Source organism: Odontesthes bonariensis, chromosome 23, assembly GCF_027942865.1.
Source record: "Odontesthes bonariensis isolate fOdoBon6 chromosome 23, fOdoBon6.hap1, whole genome shotgun sequence".
Taxonomy (NCBI): Eukaryota; Metazoa; Chordata; class Actinopteri; order Atheriniformes; family Atherinopsidae; genus Odontesthes; species Odontesthes bonariensis.
The window spans coordinates 18,229,562-18,252,847 of record NC_134528.1 but is presented as its reverse complement, the minus strand read 5'-3'; the positions used below and the strand labels follow the sequence as shown (position 1 = coordinate 18,252,847).

The window sequence follows — 23,286 nt, the reverse complement described above, 5'->3', positions numbered from 1 at the left end:
TAGCTGACCACAAACAAATATTTCAGTGAACTGTGGTTTTGCCAAAAAAGTCTTCATCATTGTTTTGGAACCACAAGGCCAAACCATTGCACACTGGAGGCAAAACAGCATTGCAAGAATGGTATCAGGTTTACCGGGCTATATAGACAAAATCAACTTGTGGTTTAGTTGCACATTGTTTTTTCCCCATTTTTTTAAGCAAAATACATGCACAGCATTGGTTATATAACACTAAATAACAGTTACATGATTAGATGATTATTTTCATCAAATCAAGTATGCTAAAATTCAAGTGTTCGGACTGCTGTTCTCTTAACAAACTGCTTTAAAGTGCTTTTAATACAATTAAAATATTGAGATGGAAAGGATCCAAAAATGTTGTCGAAAATCGGCGCTTTACTTAATTTTATGGAAAGTCTGTTCAATAACTGTCCTCACAAATAAGGTGAGGATTAGAAGAGTAGAGTGATGAGGATTAACGTTTATCTGAGGAAAGAGTTCCTGTACAAGCAGCACATGTAGTTGGAAGCACTTTTTAATTTACAGTCCCTTTGTTTCAGCCACAGTTTGTTTCCAGCAATCCAAACGAATAAATGTTTAGGATCATTTTGTTGTTGACAATGTCTCTTACACTTTAATCTGCCATTGAATCTTTCCAAATATGGGGGTAAAAAAAAAAAAGAAGCTCATTCTTGGCATTTTTTTGTTACCCAGTCTGCAAACCAAAAGCAAAAATGACCAGTTTCTCAAAGCTGAACTGAATTCCAATTACAGTCCGTCTATTCCTGTAGGACTCACGTGGAGCGTGATGAGGAGCATGTCCAAGGCAGTGGGTTCCTCGGGGGATGAGACGGACTTGCGTTGGAGCTGTAGTTTACAAAGCTGTGTCCAGCGTACCCCATCCAGGTTGGGACAGACGCTCATGTCCTTCAGGAGCACCAGCAAGGCGTTACCATGCTTGTCTTTGATTGGCTCAAAATATACCTGGCCAAGGTCCTGGGTCCCCAGCATTCCCTGATGAAAAAAGAAGACATCAGAAAACAAGCACTGGGTGATGGGGATGACTACAATGTTCCAGACTGAGGTCATAAGGAAATAGCTACCATCGTATTACCTGTAGCTGGGAGACAGCCTGCAGCATCTTGAGGCGGGTCTGCAGAGTACACGAACAGGATGACTGGGAGGGACTGAGACACTGCTGGAGCCAGGAAATCTCCTCCCATAGGAAGGACACCTGTTGCAGGTATAAAATTCATACATCCAAAATCCCAAAAATATAAAGGTTTAAATGTAAAAAAAAAAGAGGACTGATAATGTCTGTTTTCAAGTCCTCAGATTCTAGGGGGTCTTTGATGGATGCATAATATGTAAAGTGTCTAAATAAATTTTTAAGAAAGAAATAATAAGACCAATTAGGTTGCTAAGAATTGAGTTTTTTCCTATACGTTTTGGTGTTTGTCTACCTTAGTGAACCAGAGAAAGTCCTGCATGAGCGAGCTGGAGTAAGAATCTTCAATCTCTACAACAGGAATCTGGTCCTCTGGAGTCACCAACACGTTGTCGTCTCTGTAGAATATGGACGTCAGATATAGCCCTCTGGGGAGAAACACAGGAACACGTGTTACGGTAGTAAAGCTTGAGATGCTTCGATCAGAGCGCTGAATGGCTACATATTAAAGCAAATAAACATGATTAAAAACATAATAGTTTGGCTGAAAAACTAACTGCTGCTGTCAGTGGAATTATTTCACCTTCACAGCACATCTTTAATATCAAGTGCAATCGTGAATCCAGACTCAAACACAAACGGAGAAGTTACACCCTGAATTTGTTATGTATTAAAATCACATTTTTATTTGACGCACCTCACTGATAAATGTTTACATACCTTTTCAGGCTTTTGACAAATTTACTGTTGGTTTGGAAGAGGTGACGCAGGCTTTTGGATACTGAATGCTTCCTGCCTTGCGTTGGCGCTTTGCACTGCTCTGTGTGAAAAGAGAGAGGACTGTGTTACCTCCATTGCAATAAACTGACTTTGATCATTGGAATGATGAAAATAATGCTCTTGATGCTCAAAATTAGAGTCCTAAAACCCTTGTGACATTACTTTGATTGGCTGTCCAATTTTCTCGCGAAACCAATAGATATTTCTGTCCTGACCAACTCCAGAAATATCTCTTCCAGTGACAGGCTGTTACCTAACTGACAACAAACCTGACAGGTCCAACAACATGGTTGAATGTTTTTTGACATTTTGTGCTCTCCAGTGGTGCGGCACCATTTGACAGTTATGCTAGCTGCCAACAGCAGACTATTGGCCAAGAGGGAACCACTAGCTCTCAAGTCTCAGGGGAGCACTAACTGTGTGTACATGTATGTGTTTACCTGCACATACTATAGCTGCTGGAACACGGCATGGCTTGAGCTACAGCTCTATGCATGGGGCCAAGGAGCTGTAGTAATTTGTGTGTGTATGTCTGTATGTGTCTTAACCCTTTGCCGCTCACTGACAGGGAGGTCAGTTAAGTCTGTGGGGACATGTTTATTTTTAGTGGGCCAAGAGGGGGTTGGAGGCAAGAGAGGGAGGTGTGTGTATATATGCATGTGTGTGTTTGTGTGGGTTCTTGTGGGTGAGATAACGCACCTCCCAACTCATTAGAAACGCTGAGTCCCAAAACCCCTCGCAGACTCCCCCTCGTCCCAGGTGATCTTTCTCCTGCCCCAGGCCACTTAAAGTCAATAAATCCCCTCATTCAGGGCTCAAAAAGAGCTAATTTTCTCTTCAGGTGGACGAGTCAAGGTGGAGCAACGAGAAAAAACAGCACCCTCTGGCCCCTCTCACCTCCCCAAATTTCTCTCCACGCGCAACTCTGTTCAGCTCCAGTCCTCCTGGCCTCAGTCCCTGTTTGACGCTGAGTAGGACAGACAAGTAGGTCCGACTGCTGGGGAGCCTGTGTTAGTCAAGGCCTCTTTCACAGTTTAATTAATAGTGTTTGGACAAGAGGGAGAAGGTGGTGTGGGCCATAAGCCGGGCTGTGATGGGGGCGCATACATGGACACGTGGGAGAGTCAGAGTTGAAAGAGAGAGCGTGTGCTTGAATATTTGTGTCTGTTCATGTACATGTTTATCTGTGTGTGAGCCTGTCCATCTTTACGTGCGAGTGTGTATGTGTAGACAGTAGACAGGACGACTGGTGGGGCTGTGGGGGGGGGGGGGGGTAGCAGTAGTCAGTGTCAATTTATGCTCTCTCCAGACTCTGGCCCGGGACTTGTCTGTTACAGGAATAACAAACATGACCCTGGGACACGCCACCTTGACTACTGTGCCTGAACTCTCAAGCTCAATCAGTCGTCGTCTGATGAACCGAGAGCTACTCAATACTGACTATTATATTGCATCTCGCCCGATTGCAGACAGTGGACAATGGTAAGAGGGTGTCTGTGTTTGGGCATGCGGGTGTGAAAGAAAAAAAGAAAGACGACTTGCTCAATGCTAAATGCAGTTTGCCATCTTGTGAAGGAGTCAATGTGGACAGGTTTTGACACTTATGGGACCAGCTTACAGTCGGCAGTGTTTGGGGATATAAACAGCCTGAGTGTGAGAGACGTTGATCTGCATTTTGTCACAGAGAGAGAGGTATTCAGCTGAGGAAGGGCTGAGTCATGGAAAGACTCATAAGGGAGTGGGGGGGGGGGGGGGGGGGGTTGCTCAGACAGAGGGGAGGTGGCATGCCATTTTAGTATATATGGCTCCTGAAGTACTTGTCATACCTCAGATTGTAACGTGTCTGTCAAGGTGAAATGAAACACAGCAATTAGTGAAACGTGTTGCACCTGTGATTCGTCCATTGCCGTGTTCACTGCTGTGCTTGTTCATTTACTTCAGGAACGTTTCTGAAGCATGGCTGAGTGGGTGGATAAAATGTTGTTCTGTGTGAGGGGTGCAGTGAAAAGGCTTCGGTTAATGTCAGAGGTTCATCCTGCGCATTTAACTCACCTGATACTAGAACTAAATCTGATCTTAAGGTTAGGGTCAGGTATATTCGTAGTCATCAAGAAGTTATTTTAAACACCTACAAACCTGTGCTCATATATATAGCTCAATGAGAACAGCGAGTCACAGCGTTTTACAGGTTTGAACATCTACTTGGGGTCAACCATATAAGAAGTTTAAGTTTTCATATTACAATATTTCAGTTTTTTGAGTAAATTCATCCACAACTTTTCTGTTACCATGGCAGACACAGTGGCGATGAGCTTCTTTTATCTGTCCAAGTAGCTGGTCAAGAGCTTCCTTCTGGCCTCTCTGGCGTGGAGCGCGGCCGTCGATGTCCCTCCAACCTGCAGAAAGAAGAAGAACAAAAAAAAATCTGATAAATCAGTTGTCTGTGTTAATCAAGTCTCACAGAGCTGACATACAATCTCAAGATAAGTCTCTCTAGATGAACTGAACATAATAAAACAAACACGACTCCCTCTAACTTTAGTGATCCCCATACTCTATATTATACTTTATGTTTCTGTGTAATGTAAATTTGCATGTAGTTGTTAGAAAAGCTTTTTCCTTTGGCATGATACATAGCAATACTGTCTATCTAATAATCTTTCATATAATCAAATAGTCAGATCAGGTTTTTCTTTATTTAATACTCAGACTACTGGTCTATTCAGTTGGTTGCAGACTGAATTTTTGCCACTCGATGTCGCACACATTGCCCTTTTAGGGGCTCCCTGTTAGCTTACCCAGGAAGAATGAGACGAAAGACTGTGGGGTACAGGTTGTAACCCAAGTTTATGAAAACAGGTTTAGATGTTTTTTCATTGAGCTGTATGGCTCATATCTACCTCCTTTTAAAACGATTTCTCTACTTTGCTGTGACTGTCATATCAGTGCTCTGTGAAAGAGCCAGCTCTGAATACAGATACGCCTTTTCAGACACAATATAAATGTGTGCTTTTTTAACCGTGCTCTCAGATTTACACTACACCTGCTTTTTTGCAGTTTGTGCCAACAGATTTCCAATCTACAAACAGATTTGCTTCTCTCTCATGAGTACACTTAACTGTGACAGTGGTGCATGACTTCAGCACTGTTATTGCACATTTTTTTTCCCGTTAAGCCTACATATCAGTATCATTTCAGCTGGCTCAGAATCCATCCTGACCTGTATATTGTAGCAAACAAAGTACTATTCATCAATAAAAGGCAAAAGCGAGGGGGATGCTCATGTTTTAAATAAACTTAAAAGTTTCCGTAATTTGGGATTGTCCCTCACCGCTGCAGTTTTTACAGCAACAGTCTTTGGGCTTTTGATCAAAGGTAATGGTAACATTAGTCACAACACCACAAGCTAACAAAGCATTTCCCTTCTGTTGGGGGGGATTTTGCTAATTAAAATTTATAGTAAGAATTCCACAGATTCTTCAGTTCCTCAGAGAGCATGGAGACTCTGGTGCTCATTCCGACAGCCAACAACGGGACATTTGGCCCACTTTGCTCGGGGATTGGACATTTTAGCTAAAACAGAAGCAACTCGGGGAATGAAAGGATAATGCGCTGCAAGGCAGTCAGTCACTCTTTGTTTGAGGGAGCATAACTACAAAGACAGTAAAATTGGCAACATGGTGACACAGGTTAGTTAAAAAAAAACTAAAAAAAACTGGACATTCAGGCAGAAGCAGTGTGTTCTGTTGGGGACTTCGCAAAACATTTACATCTGTAAAAAGCCATATCAAACAAAGAGAAAGCGAAAAATCCCATCAAATACATGTGGACTCTCTCTACTGTTGTAATTCTGAACATATTTGTATGTTCTTTTTGGCATACAGTTAGTCTTTATCTTTGTCATTTTATTCATTTTTGTGTCTTTGTCTTTCTGTTACTGTGCCCCTCTAATACAACTGTATGGGCAGACTTACAATCCATCGCGATGATACTGAAAAGCTACTTACTCCGTCTTACAAACACAAACAAACACACAATGTGCTTTCCAGTCTTAGAGGTGACTGTCCCTGTAGAAAACAACCCTTCAGCACTTTCTGCCTAGTGTGTAAGCACCGGAGGATGTGTCAGCGATAACCCACCTCCTAACACCATCACCCCCACCCCCTCCACCCCCCTCCACCCCCCTGAGGGTGCACAGGACTGAAACACGGTGAGCTCTATTCCCGGAAAGGTGCCTGTCCCGACGAGACAAGTGGGCCCTTTAATGGGCGTCCACGGCCCGGTATAAGGCCCCCACTGTTGGGGCCATGCCGCGCGCTTCAGCACAGACATGCAAATATTTCCAGTGGTAGGCCCAAATGGAAAACACAAACACGCAACATCGAAATTAGCTCTGAGAGAGGGAGGGTGGGAGGGTGGACAGTAGAAAAAAAGAGAGCGAGGGGAAAGCCTAGGTTCTTAAAATGAAGACACACATACACACACTTGCTGAAAAACACTATGTGCTGATGAGGACAAACATGTTCATATGTTCCCCAGATGTACCATGAGTTTGCCAATGTGCCCACAATGATAGTATCTACAGTATACTCACTCTTCTTGTAGGTGTGTCTCGGCTGATAAAACTTTACATGTATCAAAAGTCAAGTCTTAAAATCACAAATACACCGAAACTTAAAAACTGTAAACACACACACGCACACAAATAAATCCACTTAAGTCAGATAGAGAGATACATGCATGGATAAATAAATACAAAGATAGATACATAGATAGATTGAGTGGGAGAAAGTGGATCGGAGCTGTAGTGTGGTCAACACCTCAGCTGTTGCAAATGACTTCACGGTTAATTTCTTGGCTGAACCCGGGCAGCTTCCTCTGCCAGCCGGCCCTACACACCATCCTGCTATAGTTACACTCACTGACATCTGTAGAGGGATTCTCAAAGCCCACCCAGCCTTCCGGCTGACGAAGGTCCAGCTGTCATCCTTCTAATGATGTCAAACTACCATCAGAATGACGTCGGAGTAACCCAATCAATTGAGCGAAGTGATGCAAGGCATTTTATCATCCACGCAGGGCCCACACAAAGCACAGAGATTTTGTTGCGTGTGTGGAAACTCTTTAGCTGTTGTGCTCCCTCGGTGAGGCCAGCCAAAACCCGGCAGGAGCACACGCTCGAACCCAATGTAGAGTCAGAGCTTTGTGTGATATTCAGACACATGCTTTTGACAGACAGATTTAAATACAATGGAGACTTACTGGAAGGTGTAGCACAGGCTGGGGTGGAAACTTTTGGAGGCCCCCAGCCCTTCATGTTGTACGCCGACACCTGCACATAGTAATATGTCCCCTAGAAGGACAGCAAAAAAAACGACAGTTAAAGGACAATTTAGAAATAAACAGCAATAACTACAAAGTGTATGGATATACATATGAATTGTATCAGTGTAGCAAAAGGAATGTGTGCTGGCTGTAGCGTCTACCTAGAATCTCGGCCTGTCTCTGTGTTTAGTTTGCAGACAGCAAGCCTCTGTCTCTCCTTTCTCAGCCAAATCAATCAAACCAACCGCCAACACTTACTGACCCCGCCTTAACCCCTGTCTTGTGACAGGAGAGAGAGCTCGGGCTGGGGTCCTAAAGGAGGTGGGAGGGGGTGGGTTCTCTCACATAATAACAAACAACGAGCGGAGTGTCCATTTGTCTACATGCCCACTTAAAAATGCCAAACATAAATCAGGTGGCAGGCCACCAAGCTGCTCTTTTTGAAAATCATTTTGGAGGCTTGTCTTGCAACTGTTGCTTAGTCAGGAGCCGAGACCTTCTACAAATAACAAAAAAAGAGTGTTTTCTGCGTGTGCTTTGGGCAGGGCTGTCGCAGCCATTGTTTGGGATTGATCGTGACTGCAACATGTGTGCGGAGACTGGTGTATGAACAAAAAAAAACTCACCAGGGAAATGCTTCAAGCTTGGGTGTAAATAAAATCGAGGGCCTTTATGTGGGAGAGCAATCTCAGAATGTTTCATCGGTTAGTAACAGCAGCTGGAGAAGCTACAGCTTGGTGTTCTTTTTTGTGTTGTTTTGACGTCCATAAACTACCAAATAAAGCCTGGCTGTCGATTTTATCTGTTAGTGGGAGGGATTGACCAGGTTCATGTGTTCATGTGGAAATGGTCTTGTTTGTTGTGGCTTGTTGTGCAATCGTGTTTGGAGGGGGGGGCAAATTCTCAAAAACTCAGTTTGAAAGTGCCTTTTTTTTTTCCATCAGCAGACCAACCCTTGGTGTCAACTCTTATATTCATTGCACAAGATTTAAACCAAAAGTCTGACGCCGTAGGAAGTATGGCCTGAACAGTTCCAAGTGTCAGTAATTTGGAGGAGATTCTAACAGAACTTACAGAAGTTAGTCCAGTGATGTTGCACTGTAGTAGAGATGTGTCATCCACGAGCATCTCACCCATCAAAGGACAGAATAAAGGTGCGCTGCTCCAACTCACTTCAAATACACACAAGCATGAACAATTGTTTAACACTTAGCTTTCCAAATATTAATGAAATTACACTTTTTTTAACTTTTTAATTATGAAATGTTATTTGGCCAATACAAGAACTTCACACATTGTTTGTTCTAAATTGCGGCTGACCTTTGTACTTGGTAACCACAGCAGAGTTGACACAGAGAGGTTCCTGGAAATCAACCTGCAGACTGGTGCTGCTGCTGACGGACAGGCGGACTACACTGGGAGCATCCGGAAGGTCTGAGGAGACAGGGAAAAAAGAAACGAGCAAATAAGACACGTACAGGCACGCAGGCTTAAACCTTCCCCAACGTGTTAGAACCATTTTAGTTAAGTGAGAACATTGTCAGCTTGTATTGTAACCGTGTGTTGTTTATGGATGCACAATACATCAAATATTTATTGTTATCACAACAGCAACATAAATAATACCAATATCACAAAGACAGTTAGAGCTGAAATAGGACGCGGGGGGCTGCATTCTACAACTAATCTGTATACACAGGTGAAGAAGTGGAATGCAGCCCTCGTTAATATTGAAATGTTGAAGTTTTTGGTTGTATTTCATTCTTTTCATTGTCATATTGTCATTGGAGTATTCAACAATGATATTGCATATTACATGTTTTCCTAATTACATACAGCCCTTGGCAACCACACAGTCATGTGTTGGGTTTTCAAGTGTGGAAGCTGGTAACTCATCCCAACAGAAAGCCAGCAGGAAAAAAAAGGTTAAAAAACAAAAAAAGAAAACCAAAAATGACTGCTGGACTGCAGGAACATCAGCTGTTCAGCATGTGCAAAAATGTCAAAGTCATCCAGAAGCCTTACTAGCATGCTCAAAGCCTGTCTGCATGCGTCTAAAGAGTCGCAGTCTCCACTCCCAAGCTTTCAGCTGCCTCTCCCGATCAGATCCCTCTCGTTCACCGGGACCCTCGTCCCGCACCTGCGCCTGAAGCTCCGACACTCGCTGCTCGGCCTCCTGCACCAAGGTGGCCAAATGCACTGCTCGGCCCTCCAGGCTCACAACTAGCAACGACATGGGAGACACGAGGGAGGTTAGTCAACGCATGCACAGGTAATGCAAGGACAAGAGTTACATTATCTGAGGGCACATGTTCACGTGACTTCGTTATTTCAAACAATCGGGAAAAAGACATTCAGACAGAAAGTTTGTGAGTGCAGCTCAAAGAGATGCCACACTATAAATTCGACAGGGCTTGTTTTCCCATCAAAGTTAAAAGAGTACGCAGAGTAAATAAGTCCTCTTTTATAGGTGTTGCTTTTTTTGTTTGAACTTTTTTTTTTATCTGCGGGTGTTCTCAGGAACAAAAACGCTTTATTTACGATCTCAAACTATGTCAGTTTCAACAAGCGCCTCAAAACTGACACTTCAAGAAAGCCGTTTGCCTGCAATGTCACAAATTGCTTTTGCAGACAACTCTTTTTTAATTTCTTTGTTTGCCAAAATGCTGCAGCAGATTCCTCAATAAACTTTGTTTAATTTAACTTAGCGGCCTCTCTTTAGGAATGACATCACCGAGAAAATGACAGAAAATGGGGCAATGAAAGTGAGAGGGGTGAGAATTCCTCATATGCGGTTCGAAGGGAACACAAAGTGGTGGGAGCATGCATAGGCATCAGTTTAGACTGCAACCGTAAAACTATTTTTCTACAAAACTTATGGAAAAATTTGTTAGAACTGATCTATTTATACAGTGTGCCCCATGCTCACGCGGCCATAAGAGGAATGTTTTTTCAGAAGGGTTAGGGTGTTACTACAACACTGGGAACAATGATGTGTGAAACACATCACTGTAGTAAATGAGATGTAACACCCCGTGAAACTATTTAAACCATGGCTGCACCGTTCGTGATAGTGACTTGTGGTGGCATTAACGCACAGATCAAAGAGGTTCAGATGCCCCAGTTGCAAATGCACACAAATATTTCTGATTAAAAGTATTGAACATGCAAGTTAAAACTTTTCAGATCAACAAAGACAGTAGCGTACTGTACTACTTTGGTGGCTGGTCATTCCTTAGAGTGTTTGGGACTGGTGTGTGTCTGTGTTTAGTCTGTGTGGTCTGTGTTTGTTCATTGTAGATTCCACTGTTGAGCGTTAGATTCCACTGTTGACAGTAAGTTTAAAGCTCCGTGTCAAAATGTCCATCTGGGTGTTTAATTCTGCGGCTCTCTCTGTGTCTCCTCAGTGGCTGCGAGCTTCGCTTTGAATCTAACTGTCTCTACTGGGTGTCACTTTTGTTGTTCTCTTTGGCCACTTGTGTGAAGAATTAAGGGACGTTTGTCACTTTTAAAAGGGGGTAGCGTAAGGGTGAGCTTTGAGCTGGAAAGTCACGGCTTAGTTTAGAATCGTCACCACAGCCTGGACTGATAGATAGATGGAAAAAGTCAACGTTGGTTCATTTTGATTTACACATACAGCCTTTGGAGGCCTAAAAACGTGTCCAGATGCTGACACCATGGTCTGCGTCTGCTTTGACATGTCCTTATTTCACATCAAGCCTGGGATCGTCAACAGCTCATTAAAGTGGCTTTGTCTTATTGTCAGCCACCAAGGGATTTATAATGTGAAGATGAAGTTGCTGTAGACAATTTGTTTGACTGTCCTTGTCTGGCCTCCATTCTTTCGTGACCGCATTGTTAAGTCAAGCGTGGCAATATCAATAAGCATCAAATCAATTGTTTCAAAATTAAAAAAGAAAAAAAAAAGTCTGCGGCAACAGTTTTGTCAATTCTCCTCAGATGGAATTTTATGAGTCCCTGCTTGAGAAAACAGCGGAAAGCTTTGACTTTCCTAATGTACCGTTGGTCTTTCTCTTTTTGTTTTAATCTTTCCTACTGTACAATGCACGGTCACACTGCTCACGGAGTATTTGGTTTCTGGGTCGAAAGCACAATAAAAGAGCAAACTTCAGTAAACACCACTTTCCATTCGAGGGTTTTCAATTTAATGATACCTTTATAAAATGTCTGGCTCAGCTCTTGAAAATATGTGTGTGTGTGTGTGTACAAACACAAACAGCCTGGGAGTCTTACTGGCGAGTTCTAATCATTAACAGAGGAAGAGAGCGGGGGCTCACAGATCACAGAAAATGTATGTGCTCATAAGGATGACTAATATTGAATCATGATTAAAACCCCTTCGATGCCTTTAATATATTTCCACTGCCAGCTGTAAACACTGAGAAATGTGTTTGTCTGTTCGATCAACAGGGATAAATTAATTTTTGGTATGACTGATAGGTGTGTGCCGTTTTGGGTAACACCTGCAGTTGCTTTGCTGGCAGCTTTTATTGTCAGCTTAGTTGCAGGTTCACTAACGAGGTCTTTAAGCCCAAGTATGGACTTTAGATAAAAGAGGGACATCGACTACCATTTCGAACCCTCCTGCCATGTTGAATTTTTTTGGAGGTAAAAGCGACGAAAGTGACATATGAAAAAGAAAGTAACACTGTCTTTTCACATATCAGGACATAACTAAAATAATCTGGTCCTCGCCCTAATTGCTTCCATCGGAATTAAGAGGGTATGTAGCAGCCAGGTGCTGCTAATGGAATATACTTGTTAAACTGATCATCAGCAAGTGCGATCGCCTCTATAAACGCAGTAGTTTCTGCAGTTTACTGGTCTGGAGCTTTCAGGTGTGAGTTAACACAATACCAGGGAGGAAAAATCAGCAATGCCTTGTGCTGCACATCAATCTGGGAAGATTAATAAGGCCATTTCCAAACAATTTGTAGTCCATCATTCTACAGTGAGAGGTTATTCACAAGACAAATTGCCAAACCCGAACACAGCATAGCTGCACCAAGACGTCATATCAACTGTCAACCACAGTGATGGAAGGATGATGTTTTTAGCTTGTTTCTTAGCCACAGGACCTGGGCATTTAGCAGGCTTTGAGCTGAACATGAATGCTATATATATAAGTATAAGTAAAAGTCAAATGTGAGGACATCTGTCAGTCAAAGCTTGGCTAAAATTGGGTCACAAGCACACCAACACATCTACAGTTCTACAAGTTTTCACCAATTCTATTTAGTTTTTTTTTATTAAAATAATGGCACTGTGTAATATGTTAATTTTTTTAATCATATCCTGATACGTTTAATCTTAGTATTGAAAGATCCTTTTGACAGGACTCTAAGAGATTAATATGACAGAGAATTGGGGAACCCTAAGCATGTTCATTGAGAGTTGGCCACTTCATACTCCTTATCCTCTTTAAACTAATTGGACTTGATTGGATTATGATTACAATAACTTGGACTCTAATTGGCTTGAATTGGACTGTGTTATTGAAGTGCCCTGAGATGACATTTGTTGTGATTTGGCGCTATACAAATAAACCTGAATTGAATTGAAATAACGCAGTTTTGTACAGTTAACACAGATGAGTTATGATCAACCTCTTGCCCATATAGTTCCAAAGAAGGGGAAAACTAGCTATGAAGACAAAAAAATAAAAAATGTGGTTGAGGTTTTGTTGGCACTGATCGGCTTTTGAAGCCAGCCTGGAACTGCCATTGTATAAACTGCTGTTTTTGGCGATTCCACATTGGTTTACTTTTCAGTCTTAAAGCTTCTGGTTGGACCCAAACAAACCAGTGACCTGTGCTACAGGCTGAGATAAGCAAGCAAAACCAATGAATAGACAGCTGTCAGATGTGATTATTGGCCTAACTTATAAAATTCAGCTTATAAAGTGTACAAGCATCCCCGACTTAGGAAACTTTATAATACTTGTTGGGTTTGATTCTATAGAGCTCATTAGATCTCTGCTTATTTGAAGCAAATGCAAAGCAAGTGTACAAAAAATAGTGCCATTCATGTAGAAACAGTAGTTTTTATTTGTTCAATTACAATTTACATGAGCTCAAAGCAGTTAATAGAGCTTCTCTACTCACAGTGGGGGCTCTCCTTGGCACCGGCTTGCAGCAGAAGCTTGGCCATGGGCACGTTATTGGTCATGATGGCGATATCGAGAGGCAGGAGGCCCTCACTGTTTGGAGTGTTGAGGTCTAGCTCCTCCAGACTGTACTGGGAAAGAAGCAGCTGGACCAAGTCCAACTCTTGGTGCTCCACTGCCTCAAACAAAGCTTCATTACTCTGGAACTGAGACATGGGGAAAGTTCACACAGAGTTAAAAATGAATACCACGGAATAGGAAAGCCTGATATTTTGAGACATTTCAGCCTGGCCAACACTTCAGCGAAAGTTGGAAACATGAGCAACTTGCTCCCTCTGCACACACTCACAAGGTTCCTCTCTATGTTTTTCTTTTTCTTTATAATAGCCCTATAGGTGGCTGTGCGTTGTCACTATGTGAGGTTCTCTGACAAAGTCTACTGCATGTGCTCTCGCTGACTATCTTTAGACTACAATGTTCCTGGGCTTATTATTTTTTCCTTCTCTTTCTCTCTCTGACTTACTATGGTGGTTTTACGCAGCCTCTCCTTGTCTCCTCCCCGTCCTGACACCACACTGTCCTCCAGAACAGGGGGGTTGGTGCCTACGCGGAACTTTCCAGACAAATTGCGGTATAGGCGGCGTGCTGCGCTCGGTGAGGACAGGCTGGCTGACTTTCGAGCCGAAGCCGGCTGGTGGGCCTGGTCCCCTCTCATGGGCTGCGTCATCTTGGCGGAGTCAGCCCTGGAGGACAGATGGGTTAGAAACATGAGTGATGGGTGTCAGAATTGGAATCGGTACATTTTGGCAGAAATAGGAGAGAAAAAAGGGGTAGACATCTCTAACACATATATTAAATAAACTAGATCTTAGAAAAGATCAAGTCCTATAGCTTAATTGTGTCAGTTGATTTGCTGACATCAAAAGTCAGCAAACTCTGCTTCTTCTCTTTAAAACCTAAAGCTATTCTCCCTATAACTGTGACTTGACTACTTTGAATAATCAATAATATTCTTTATTTAATGTGTCAACAAGTGCTTCTGCCATTTAGAAGTCTAGATTCCTCACTCGAGCAGAACATTACAAAATTATGGGCATGAATCAAGAAATTGCTCACTGTGGAATTCTACCGTTGATGTAAGCTTGCATGACAAGAGCTGGCCGTCAGGGTTTTAAGGGTCCCGTAAAACCAACCAATATCTACTGATGACCCCCCTTTATAGAGTGCCTATGCAGATTGGTCAATTTTAAGAAACATCTTTTAAGTTCAAAGTTCCTGAGATCTCATCCTTATGAAGGGGACGGACAAAACGACAAAACACAATGCCTTTAGGCAGGTGAAACTCAATGGGAATATGCCCCAAAAGACCACTGACCTATGGTATCAGTGGCAAATTGCACCTGTCTGCCAGAGTTCTCAGTCACAGGTATCATATGAACCATCCTGAACTAGCAATGACAGCCTTGTCACCAGTTTGGGTTACTCCGCAGCATCATCCCTTTCTCCAAAAAGCGACCATCTCTGACCACTGGTTCCTTGGCATCACTGGTATGCTGATTATATTGCACTTCTCCATTCTGCTATGGGAACTATGTAGATGACATGCATTTCAAGGGTGAGTCTGGTCCGTGGTGCTCACACACACTCAACTGCTGAAGGAAGTGTCAGCAGGGCTCTGCAGGCGATGGTGACAGACTCCGTGTCGGGTCTCACCAAAGAGAAGCGGAGAGATAAATGAATTCCTCAAAGAGGCTTTTTCAACAGCTCTCACTCTGGTTTGTCCCACCTCTCCTGATATCGTTCCTACTTGTTTTTCCTCTAATCATGCCTCTCTCTGATTTCTCCTTCCTCTTGCTTCTGGTCCTTAACTCTTATCCTTTATCTTCTCTTAGCCCCTTGTTCCTTTCCCATCATCTCCGACACTCTCTTCCTCCCCTTTCCCTAATCTCGCTCTCTAATGCATAGATTCAACACTAAATCCTCATTTCATTTGAGTAGGATCATAATCGAAGAACAGTTTGTGTGATATCTAACCATTCTGATTGCAAAACTCCTCAGAGGGATCAATAACATATTTGATTTGAAAATGACAGTTTTAAAATTTTCCCTCAAGCAGTCCCCACGTTAGCTGGTTAACCGAAGTACACGGGTTTCCTAACAAAGCAATGGTTTTAACATGAGCAGGCAGATGCTGAGGTGAGTAAATAAAGGCATTAGTTTGGGCCATCATGCTACATGCCTAAAGCAGATTTGTCAAGGTGAGAACATCTGTAGGAAAAATGTTATTTATACTCCCGTTCCGCAATGGACGTGTAAGCCCACATGAGCATGCATACGCGCTCAAACCCTCCCCCATCACATGCAGTTAGTGCAACAGCTGACGGCGGCCCACATTGTAGACTTTAAAGCAGCCCCCGCAACAAGGCCTTTTTCACGGTGCCGATACACCTAAAATACCCCCGATCCCCATCCCTTCCCGCTCCGTCCCATCCATCTCCACTCTATCCCGTAATAGAGGCCTTATTTTAGATATCCTCGTGTTCCCGGCTGGGCCTAACCTATTCCAGGGTTCCAGATAAAGCGCGGCAGGTATTTGGAATAATTTTTCCATGGGCCTGGCCCGGAAGATAAAACAAGAGATATATCTGTAATGCGTGTGCCGGTATCTCATTTCAAAGAGAAAGCCCATTGGAATGCGGCCCCAGGCTTATTGTTATTTGCCTGAGATGGAACAGACGACTTTTTTTTTCTGTCGGCAGGACGGTGCCCCATCACTCTCTGACGACATTAGGCTCTGTGTAACATGGTGTGTGTATGTATGCGTTCTTTCAAAGAGATGCTGCATCCCACACGCGAGACTGAGGTGTCATTTGCCAATGACACGCTCCCCACCACCAAGAAAGAGAAAAAGATACAATAATCGTGAATCTAAACATTTAAATTTTTTTTAAAAGCTACAAGTAATCAATTCCTAATGATCAAGTGTCTCCGAAAGAGAATGTACTGCGGACACAATGGTTGCAGACACATCATAAAACCTGGCTTTAGTGATGGTTGAACAGAAATGACCTTACTTACTTGTTGAGAAGGTGTATAAAACATTGTAATTCACTAAAACAATGAGTTACAAATATCAGAACTCAGTGAAAACTGACAGCTGAAGTGGGTTGAATAACATAGTAATGTTTTTCTCTGTTTAAGATGTGATACATAGCACACATTACATCTTTTAACAACACTTCAACCTCGGTTAAGACACTGCTTTTAGTTTAGGACTGCCATTGCTTCAATAATACACAGAAGGAACCAGAGATGGAAAGAATCAAGCTGATACAAAAACACAACAAATCTTTAGCTCACAAGAGCTTTCACACAACGTCTGCTGTGCATAGTTTCCTACAGTTTTACCAGTGTTGAGAAGCAGGAAGTAGTTTTTCTGGGAAACCAAAAGTCTCTTCCAAGAGCCAAGCTCCATCCTTGGCCCTTGATCGGTCCCACATCAAATACTCCCACAAACAATCAACAGCCCCAAGTTGCAAACACACAAACCCGAGGCATCTGCTCTATTAGTTTTATCAGCTTTTCTACAAAAAAACAGTTTGGGCCTCGAGTCAGTGAGTCAGGGGTAAACAAAAACATGCAGACAGAGTCTAGACATTTAGTAACTGACTAAAAGTCATGATGGGAAAAACCTATGATTGAAGCATATTTTAAATAATTGTAGGTTCCAGCATAGCACAAAGTGCACAGTTTGTGGGATTTTCTGTGCAAGCTAAAAGGCAGCCACAAGTACGCACGACAGCTAATGACAGCGTTATGGAAAAGGACAAGTCAGAGACACTTCAGAATAAATCAGACTGGCAGGAGAGAGCAAAATGTTGTTTGCGCTGATGAATCTCAGCTTTTGTTACAGCTTACGAAATCAAATGAATCCATCAAACCTGGTGTCAGTGGGACCAGAGTATCTACGCACAACCCAACGGCAGCAAACATATCTGACTCAAATGTCAGTAATCTTCTTGAATTCACACCTGTTCTGTTCTGGTGGCTCAATTCAGTCTCAGTGGGTGCTTGCAGGAATACATGGAACAACTGTAAACTAAGATATGAGAAGAATAAATAGAACAATGTTCCTAAGTCAGTAGTTTGTGATGATCTAAATATGGATAATGTTACATTAATTTATAAACATGCTGACACAATGAGATGTGCATATGTGGATGAATATCTAGGTGCCAGAAAAGGAAATAACGTGGACTGCTGGTCTCATGTTGTATTGAGGAGGCCAAAATCATCAGTTATTTTTTGCTGTCCTGTCTTTCTTAACATTTCTTTCCAAACACCTGACCAGGACTAGTCTCACACTGCGGGAACTGCACCGTATGTTCGTGTGTGTCTAATCGTGTTTATTGCACACAGAACCATTCATATTAGCTGACATGTATTACATCTGCTTTCTGCGTAGATGAGTCTCCACAAGATAAACAGAGAGCTGAAGGATGGACGGAAAGAGCTGCAGAGAAGGCAAAGAGCAGCACCAGGACAGTGCTCACTGAAAACGGTGTGGCGTGAGGGTGAGAGAAACCGGCACTGAGAGCAGAAAGTCACACAAACTCACTCACTCAAACAGACGCATGCACACCCACACATGCGAGCACACACACACACACACACGCACGCACACACACACATACACAGAGTATGCTAGCTGCTCTAAATGTGGCTTGTAGAAGGAAATTCTGAAATCTGAGTCTTGGCACCAGACAGGCTGGAAGCAGCCGGGCTGCTGGATGCAGAGAGGGAGAGGCTGAGAGAGAAAGGGGGCTGATGGTGGGGGCAGTATTGCTGGAACTGCCTTGGCTCTTATCAGCTTATAGGCAACATGAGGCCACACCAACACTGTGACCCGCAGCTTTTAATGCATGCAACAGATGAAGACATATACACACGTGCTCACATCTTTAAACCCCATAACGTATGTAGTGAGTGCACATGATTCCAAAGCCAAAAATTGTGGCCCTTTTGGATAAGATTTACTGAGTGATGTTTCTACTGTAAGCATCGGTCTCGTTTCGTTGGTACACTTTCACACATTAATTCCTAATAGCATGGAGGGACTACTCTATTCGATGTGTATATCTTTCTCAGTTCTTTTTACACCACAATTTGTTTTAGATGAGAGGTAATAGAACCTCTGACAACAACTATGAAGTATTTGTTGTGTTGGCTTCTCCTTTTTCATTTGACTTAAAAACAAAACATAACCACAACAATGCCATGGTGTTTGGCTATGCAACTAAATCTGGCACGTGTCATGTGAGTATGGGAACCCATCGGCTATTATCTTCTGATTTAGCCCATCTGGGGAGCAACTAATATTTTTGGCCTCCCCGGTGCAACCAGCAGATATCCAGGCCAAGACTTCATGTTACACACTCTAGTCACTTTTTAAGTGCAGATAAATTTTAAAGGCCCAATAAAAATCTAAACCGTAATTTAACAAAAAACTTTGGTTTAGGGGATTGTGTGTAGCAAAACTGTCCATGCTTTAATTCAAATGTCATCGGTCCATAAAAAGAAACCACAAAGCTCCTACTACCAAAAATCAGTTTGAAGTTGTTGTCATGCAAGGAAAGCATCATTCAACAATGCCAGGCCAAATAATTCCAAATAATTCCAAATAATATTTGCTAAAGGCCATCTTAAGAGCCTGTATTGGTATTCAAATTAAGTTATTTTTCCATACCATGTACTTTCATAAGTCCTAAAATAACATTACCAGATGCTTTACCAAATGAAGGTACCGGTCAGAATAAATAAAAGATTTAGTTGTTAACACCAGATTTACACGATCTAGACTTTAGACAATCTTTTCTACTGTTGACTCATCCAGTTTTGGTAATCCACTGTGGCCTTAACTTTCCCTTTCTGATAAGCTGACAGTGCTGATATGATATTTATTTGTTGTTGTTAGCTTTGGGTGACTCAGACTTTTCCCTTGTGGCCTGTCATGCGTGTGTGTCAAATGTGAAAAAAAAAAAGAAAATCACAAAGTCTTGGTTGACTGTGAGAAGCTAAAGTCTGTGCTGATGACTAATACTGCAGATGACTCATACCGTGGTTGTTACTTGGCGTGCTAGTGAAACGTGTGCAAATAATAGCTAAACTAGAACACTGCACACTTTTTATGTCCATGTTAGGGGCGCCAATGTGGATCCGAAGTAAATGTAATACCATACTGGATGCTCCCGGGAACAGGCTAATGGTGTTACTCACTCTTTTTCCCCTTTCTTTTATCTTGTCCTCTTTTTCTCACTTTCTCTCGCACTCCCCTGGGAGAATGGCAGAGAAAAAGTGAGCAGTATGTTTAACCTTTGAATCTGGCCTGCTGTGCTGAGCAAGGCCTGCCACCTGTTGGCTCTGTGTGTGTGCATGTGTTGTGTGTGCATGCAGAGGTAAATCTCTCTAATTTTGATGAGCAGAGACAACAGTGGAGTCACCATGGGGATGAGATGGCGAGCAGTGGCGGTCGTTCTCAGGAAGGGGGTGGTGTGGGTGGGTGGGGGTGCTTCCAAGGTGGGATCACCCACACACAAACATACACACAACCCCTCCTCTGTCAGAGGCTTGGTGACACAATGTCTCCCACGGTGATCGTGGGTCCAGCCTGGGTGGCTCCAGGCCTTGTGTGTCTCTCTCAGTATGTGTATGTGTGTGTGTGTGTCACACCAATGGGGTCCCTGCCTGGGCCACCATATGCCACCCACCCAGCCAGGGAGAGGAGAAGGGTGGGGGCGACCCCTGGCAACTGAAGCCACCAGTTGGCTCATTCTCTCAGTCACACGCCGGCCGGGCGCCATGTTTAAAGTCCCACGGCTATTTATCTGTGATAAGGATAGAGTGTGGTGGTTGGATGGGTGAGCGGGGAGACTGTTCTTCTTACTGTGATAGATGCTTTTTGCAAACGATAACAAACATGCTCTCACACACGCCAACTCCAAAATGGATGGACGGATAAATGGTAGGGAGAGTGGAAAGGGTGACAACATGGGAAGATCGAAAGAGTCATTACTGATTGAACACCATGTGAAAAACACCATTTTGTTTTTGTGTAGGGAGCCAAGCTTGACACATGCTCTCTGTTACATCAATGCAGAGCCTTATGTGAGGCTCACGGTATGTGTCAAAATTGATGTCACAACACCTGGAGAACCAGGCACGTTGTGCATTAGGTCTGTCTCTACAAACATCTGTACAACCCATCAAAACCAAGTTGCAGGTAGTGCAAATGTCACAAACACATGAAATACTGCTTTAACGCAAAGCAGATAAGGTAAAACTGTGGAGCTAATACTACAGTGTGGCAGTGTGATTTTCCAAGTAGCAGCACCTTTTGTTTACTTTAGCATGAAGACTGCAAGACATCCCAATTTACTCTCCCAGTCACCACTGCAGTGAGAGTGACCTTCACAGGGTCGTGAGTGTTTTTTACCTGCAAGCTGGTGTGTCTGTGTCACACACAGCAGTATGGCTGCTTTACCATGATGTTGAGTTTTTTCATTTACCTTTAAAAACGGCGACAGAGGTCACCAGCTTTATGTCAACCACCAACAAGTTTTAGGACACTCTGAGGTAGTGAAGATTTGAAGGAAAATGAATCTTCACATGAAGATCTGACTATGAGATCTCATCTTCACACATTTTGTAACTGGCTGTGATAAGAGCTGGAAGTGGAAAGGTTAAGGTAAGCCTCGCCAGGGAAGGGACAGCTTACGGCATACAGGAAATGATCAGTTTTAAATTACACACCTTGAATGAGTACCAAGGTCGATAGGAATTAGAGTTATTAGAGTTAGAATGGGAAAATGCTGGCTGTCATGTGACAGAATTAGATATAGGAATAGAAAAATAAGACGTAAAAGAATTGGAGAAGATTTATTAATGCATGTTTTAAAAGTAAATACAAACTCTAACTCATTCTATCAGGGCTTACACGCCACTGTAATATACATTGATGCAGACCTGGATCTATGTACTACAGAACCTGGACTTTTAATATTAATCTGTCAACTACTGCTCAAGTCAAACAAACAAGCACAAACTGTACACAGAAAGTATGTTGAGGGGTTTACTTCCATTAGCTCTGGTTGTCTTTTATCAGCTTAGTAGCAACACATGGTAAGCATCTGACCCTTTCACCTACTGGCTGTCTGTCGCTGCAAACAGATTCCCAAAAGGAAACAAACACACAGAGTTGTAGACCACATAAACTGGATATTTCCCCTCTCATGCTCTTCGTTTTGTAACTTTTCCCACTTCCCACCTTTCCAAGCTGTCAACCAAGTCACAGAGCTCTTTATCAATCTCTATTGCCGACTCTTTCCATCATCTTTTCAATCCGTCCTTTCATCTACTTCTATCTCATTCAGACACATAACCCCCTGCTCCAGCTTTCTCCCTGCTCCAGCTTTCCTAACATCTCCCGTCACCCCACCACACACCAAAACTACTGTCTTTCAGCCTGTCTCCCTTCCTCCTTCCCGCTGACCTCCATCCCCATCACCATCTCTGTGTGTCTCTGTGTGTGCCGAGTTGAGGTTTGGAGTGGAAACCAGAGTATAAAGTCAGAGACACACAGGACAAGAGGGAGCCAGCCTCATAAATCTCCCTTAGTGCAGCCCACAGCATCCAGAGTCATGAACACATTCTGTGTGTATCTGTGTGTCCATAACACTGTAGTGCATATATTTGTGTGTGTAGGTTCACGCATGTCCTTGCATGTTAACTTCTGCAAACATAAGTGAGCACCTTATATGTACTTGATGTCACATGTACTAATCTCTGTTTGTACAACTGTATATATTAATGTTCATCTTTACATGCTGGTTCGTGTGCCTGTGTGTGCACATTAGTGTGCATGAGTGTGAATATGAAGGATAAACCAGCACAGAACTGATCCAAAAGCAGAGAGGTTTGCAGAAATCCTGCTCCCTCATGTGGACTGGAATCTGTGGTCTCTTGTTTCGCCAGAAGTTCAGCCTCAACAAATGAATATTGCAGGCCAAACAGCAGCTGATGTACAGGCTCGACACAGCAAGGAGAGACAAATTTCTCCTGAGCAAAATACTCCACATGACTTCAAATGTAAAAGAGTAACACGGTTGTCTTACAAACTTGCTTGAGATTGAAGATTATTGTCCATACTTGTTCTGCCTTAAAGTTAATGCCACTATTAGTTGTCGATTAGTAGTATTTGAATGCAGCCTTTTTGCTGTTAACCTGAAAAAGTAAAACCAAAATTAGTCCAGTTTTTTGGCAATGCAAATAAAGCCTTCAGAATAATGTCACTAGGTCGCAGCGTATTAGAAAATACACACCTCGAGAGGAACTGCATGAGTTGGGGGTGAAAAACAGTGGAAAAACTATGTGGAAATAGTGATGGAAATTTCTGTTCATCTTCATTCAGCTGTTTATATACAAGTGAATGGAGATGATTATAACTATTATTCAAAATGACTCTAGCCCGCTCAAAAATCTCCAATCAGGCCACTATGTAATAATGGTGATAACAGACCTACTTAAAGAATGTCAACAAAACAATGTACAGTATATTTTCAGTGATGTAATTATCTGGTTTTGCATTGCATTTAGGTTGTTTGTTGTCTTTAACTAGCTCAAATTAAGTTATACACAATCAGTGTGCATATGAGAAAGCTTTCTGATGTTTAACACATTTTAACGCACCCACAAAAGCAGAAATGATGTGTCAGACATCCCATTCGAAGCAGGAATCAGCTCGATACTGCAGTGATCTCTAATAGATCTTTAATATGTTGTGATTAAAATTTCTAAAGAGAAAAGTGACTGGCATTTATAACCTCCTAAT

At 42.6% G+C, this 23,286-nt stretch overlaps 1 protein-coding gene across 2 annotated transcripts in view; it reads right to left on the bottom strand.

Moving 5' to 3' along the window:
• ankfn1b (ankyrin repeat and fibronectin type III domain containing 1b) overlaps nucleotides 1–23,286 on the bottom strand; it is a 144,449-nt gene that overhangs the window by 6,655 nt on the left and 114,508 nt on the right. For both annotated transcript variants that reach the window (XM_075458176.1, XM_075458175.1), the window contains 11 exons: nucleotides 13,924–14,143; nucleotides 13,399–13,606; nucleotides 9,299–9,496; nucleotides 8,594–8,707; nucleotides 8,348–8,445; nucleotides 7,211–7,301; nucleotides 4,237–4,344; nucleotides 1,889–1,988; nucleotides 1,464–1,596; nucleotides 1,115–1,234; nucleotides 799–1,014 (listed from right to left, as the gene is read on the bottom strand). In XM_075458176.1, coding sequence (XP_075314291.1) covers nucleotides 799–1,014; nucleotides 1,115–1,234; nucleotides 1,464–1,596; nucleotides 1,889–1,988; nucleotides 4,237–4,344; nucleotides 7,211–7,301; nucleotides 8,348–8,445; nucleotides 8,594–8,707; nucleotides 9,299–9,496; nucleotides 13,399–13,606; nucleotides 13,924–14,143 — 1,606 coding nt within the window. The remainder of the gene's footprint in view (nucleotides 1–798; nucleotides 1,015–1,114; nucleotides 1,235–1,463; nucleotides 1,597–1,888; nucleotides 1,989–4,236; nucleotides 4,345–7,210; nucleotides 7,302–8,347; nucleotides 8,446–8,593; nucleotides 8,708–9,298; nucleotides 9,497–13,398; nucleotides 13,607–13,923; nucleotides 14,144–23,286) is intronic.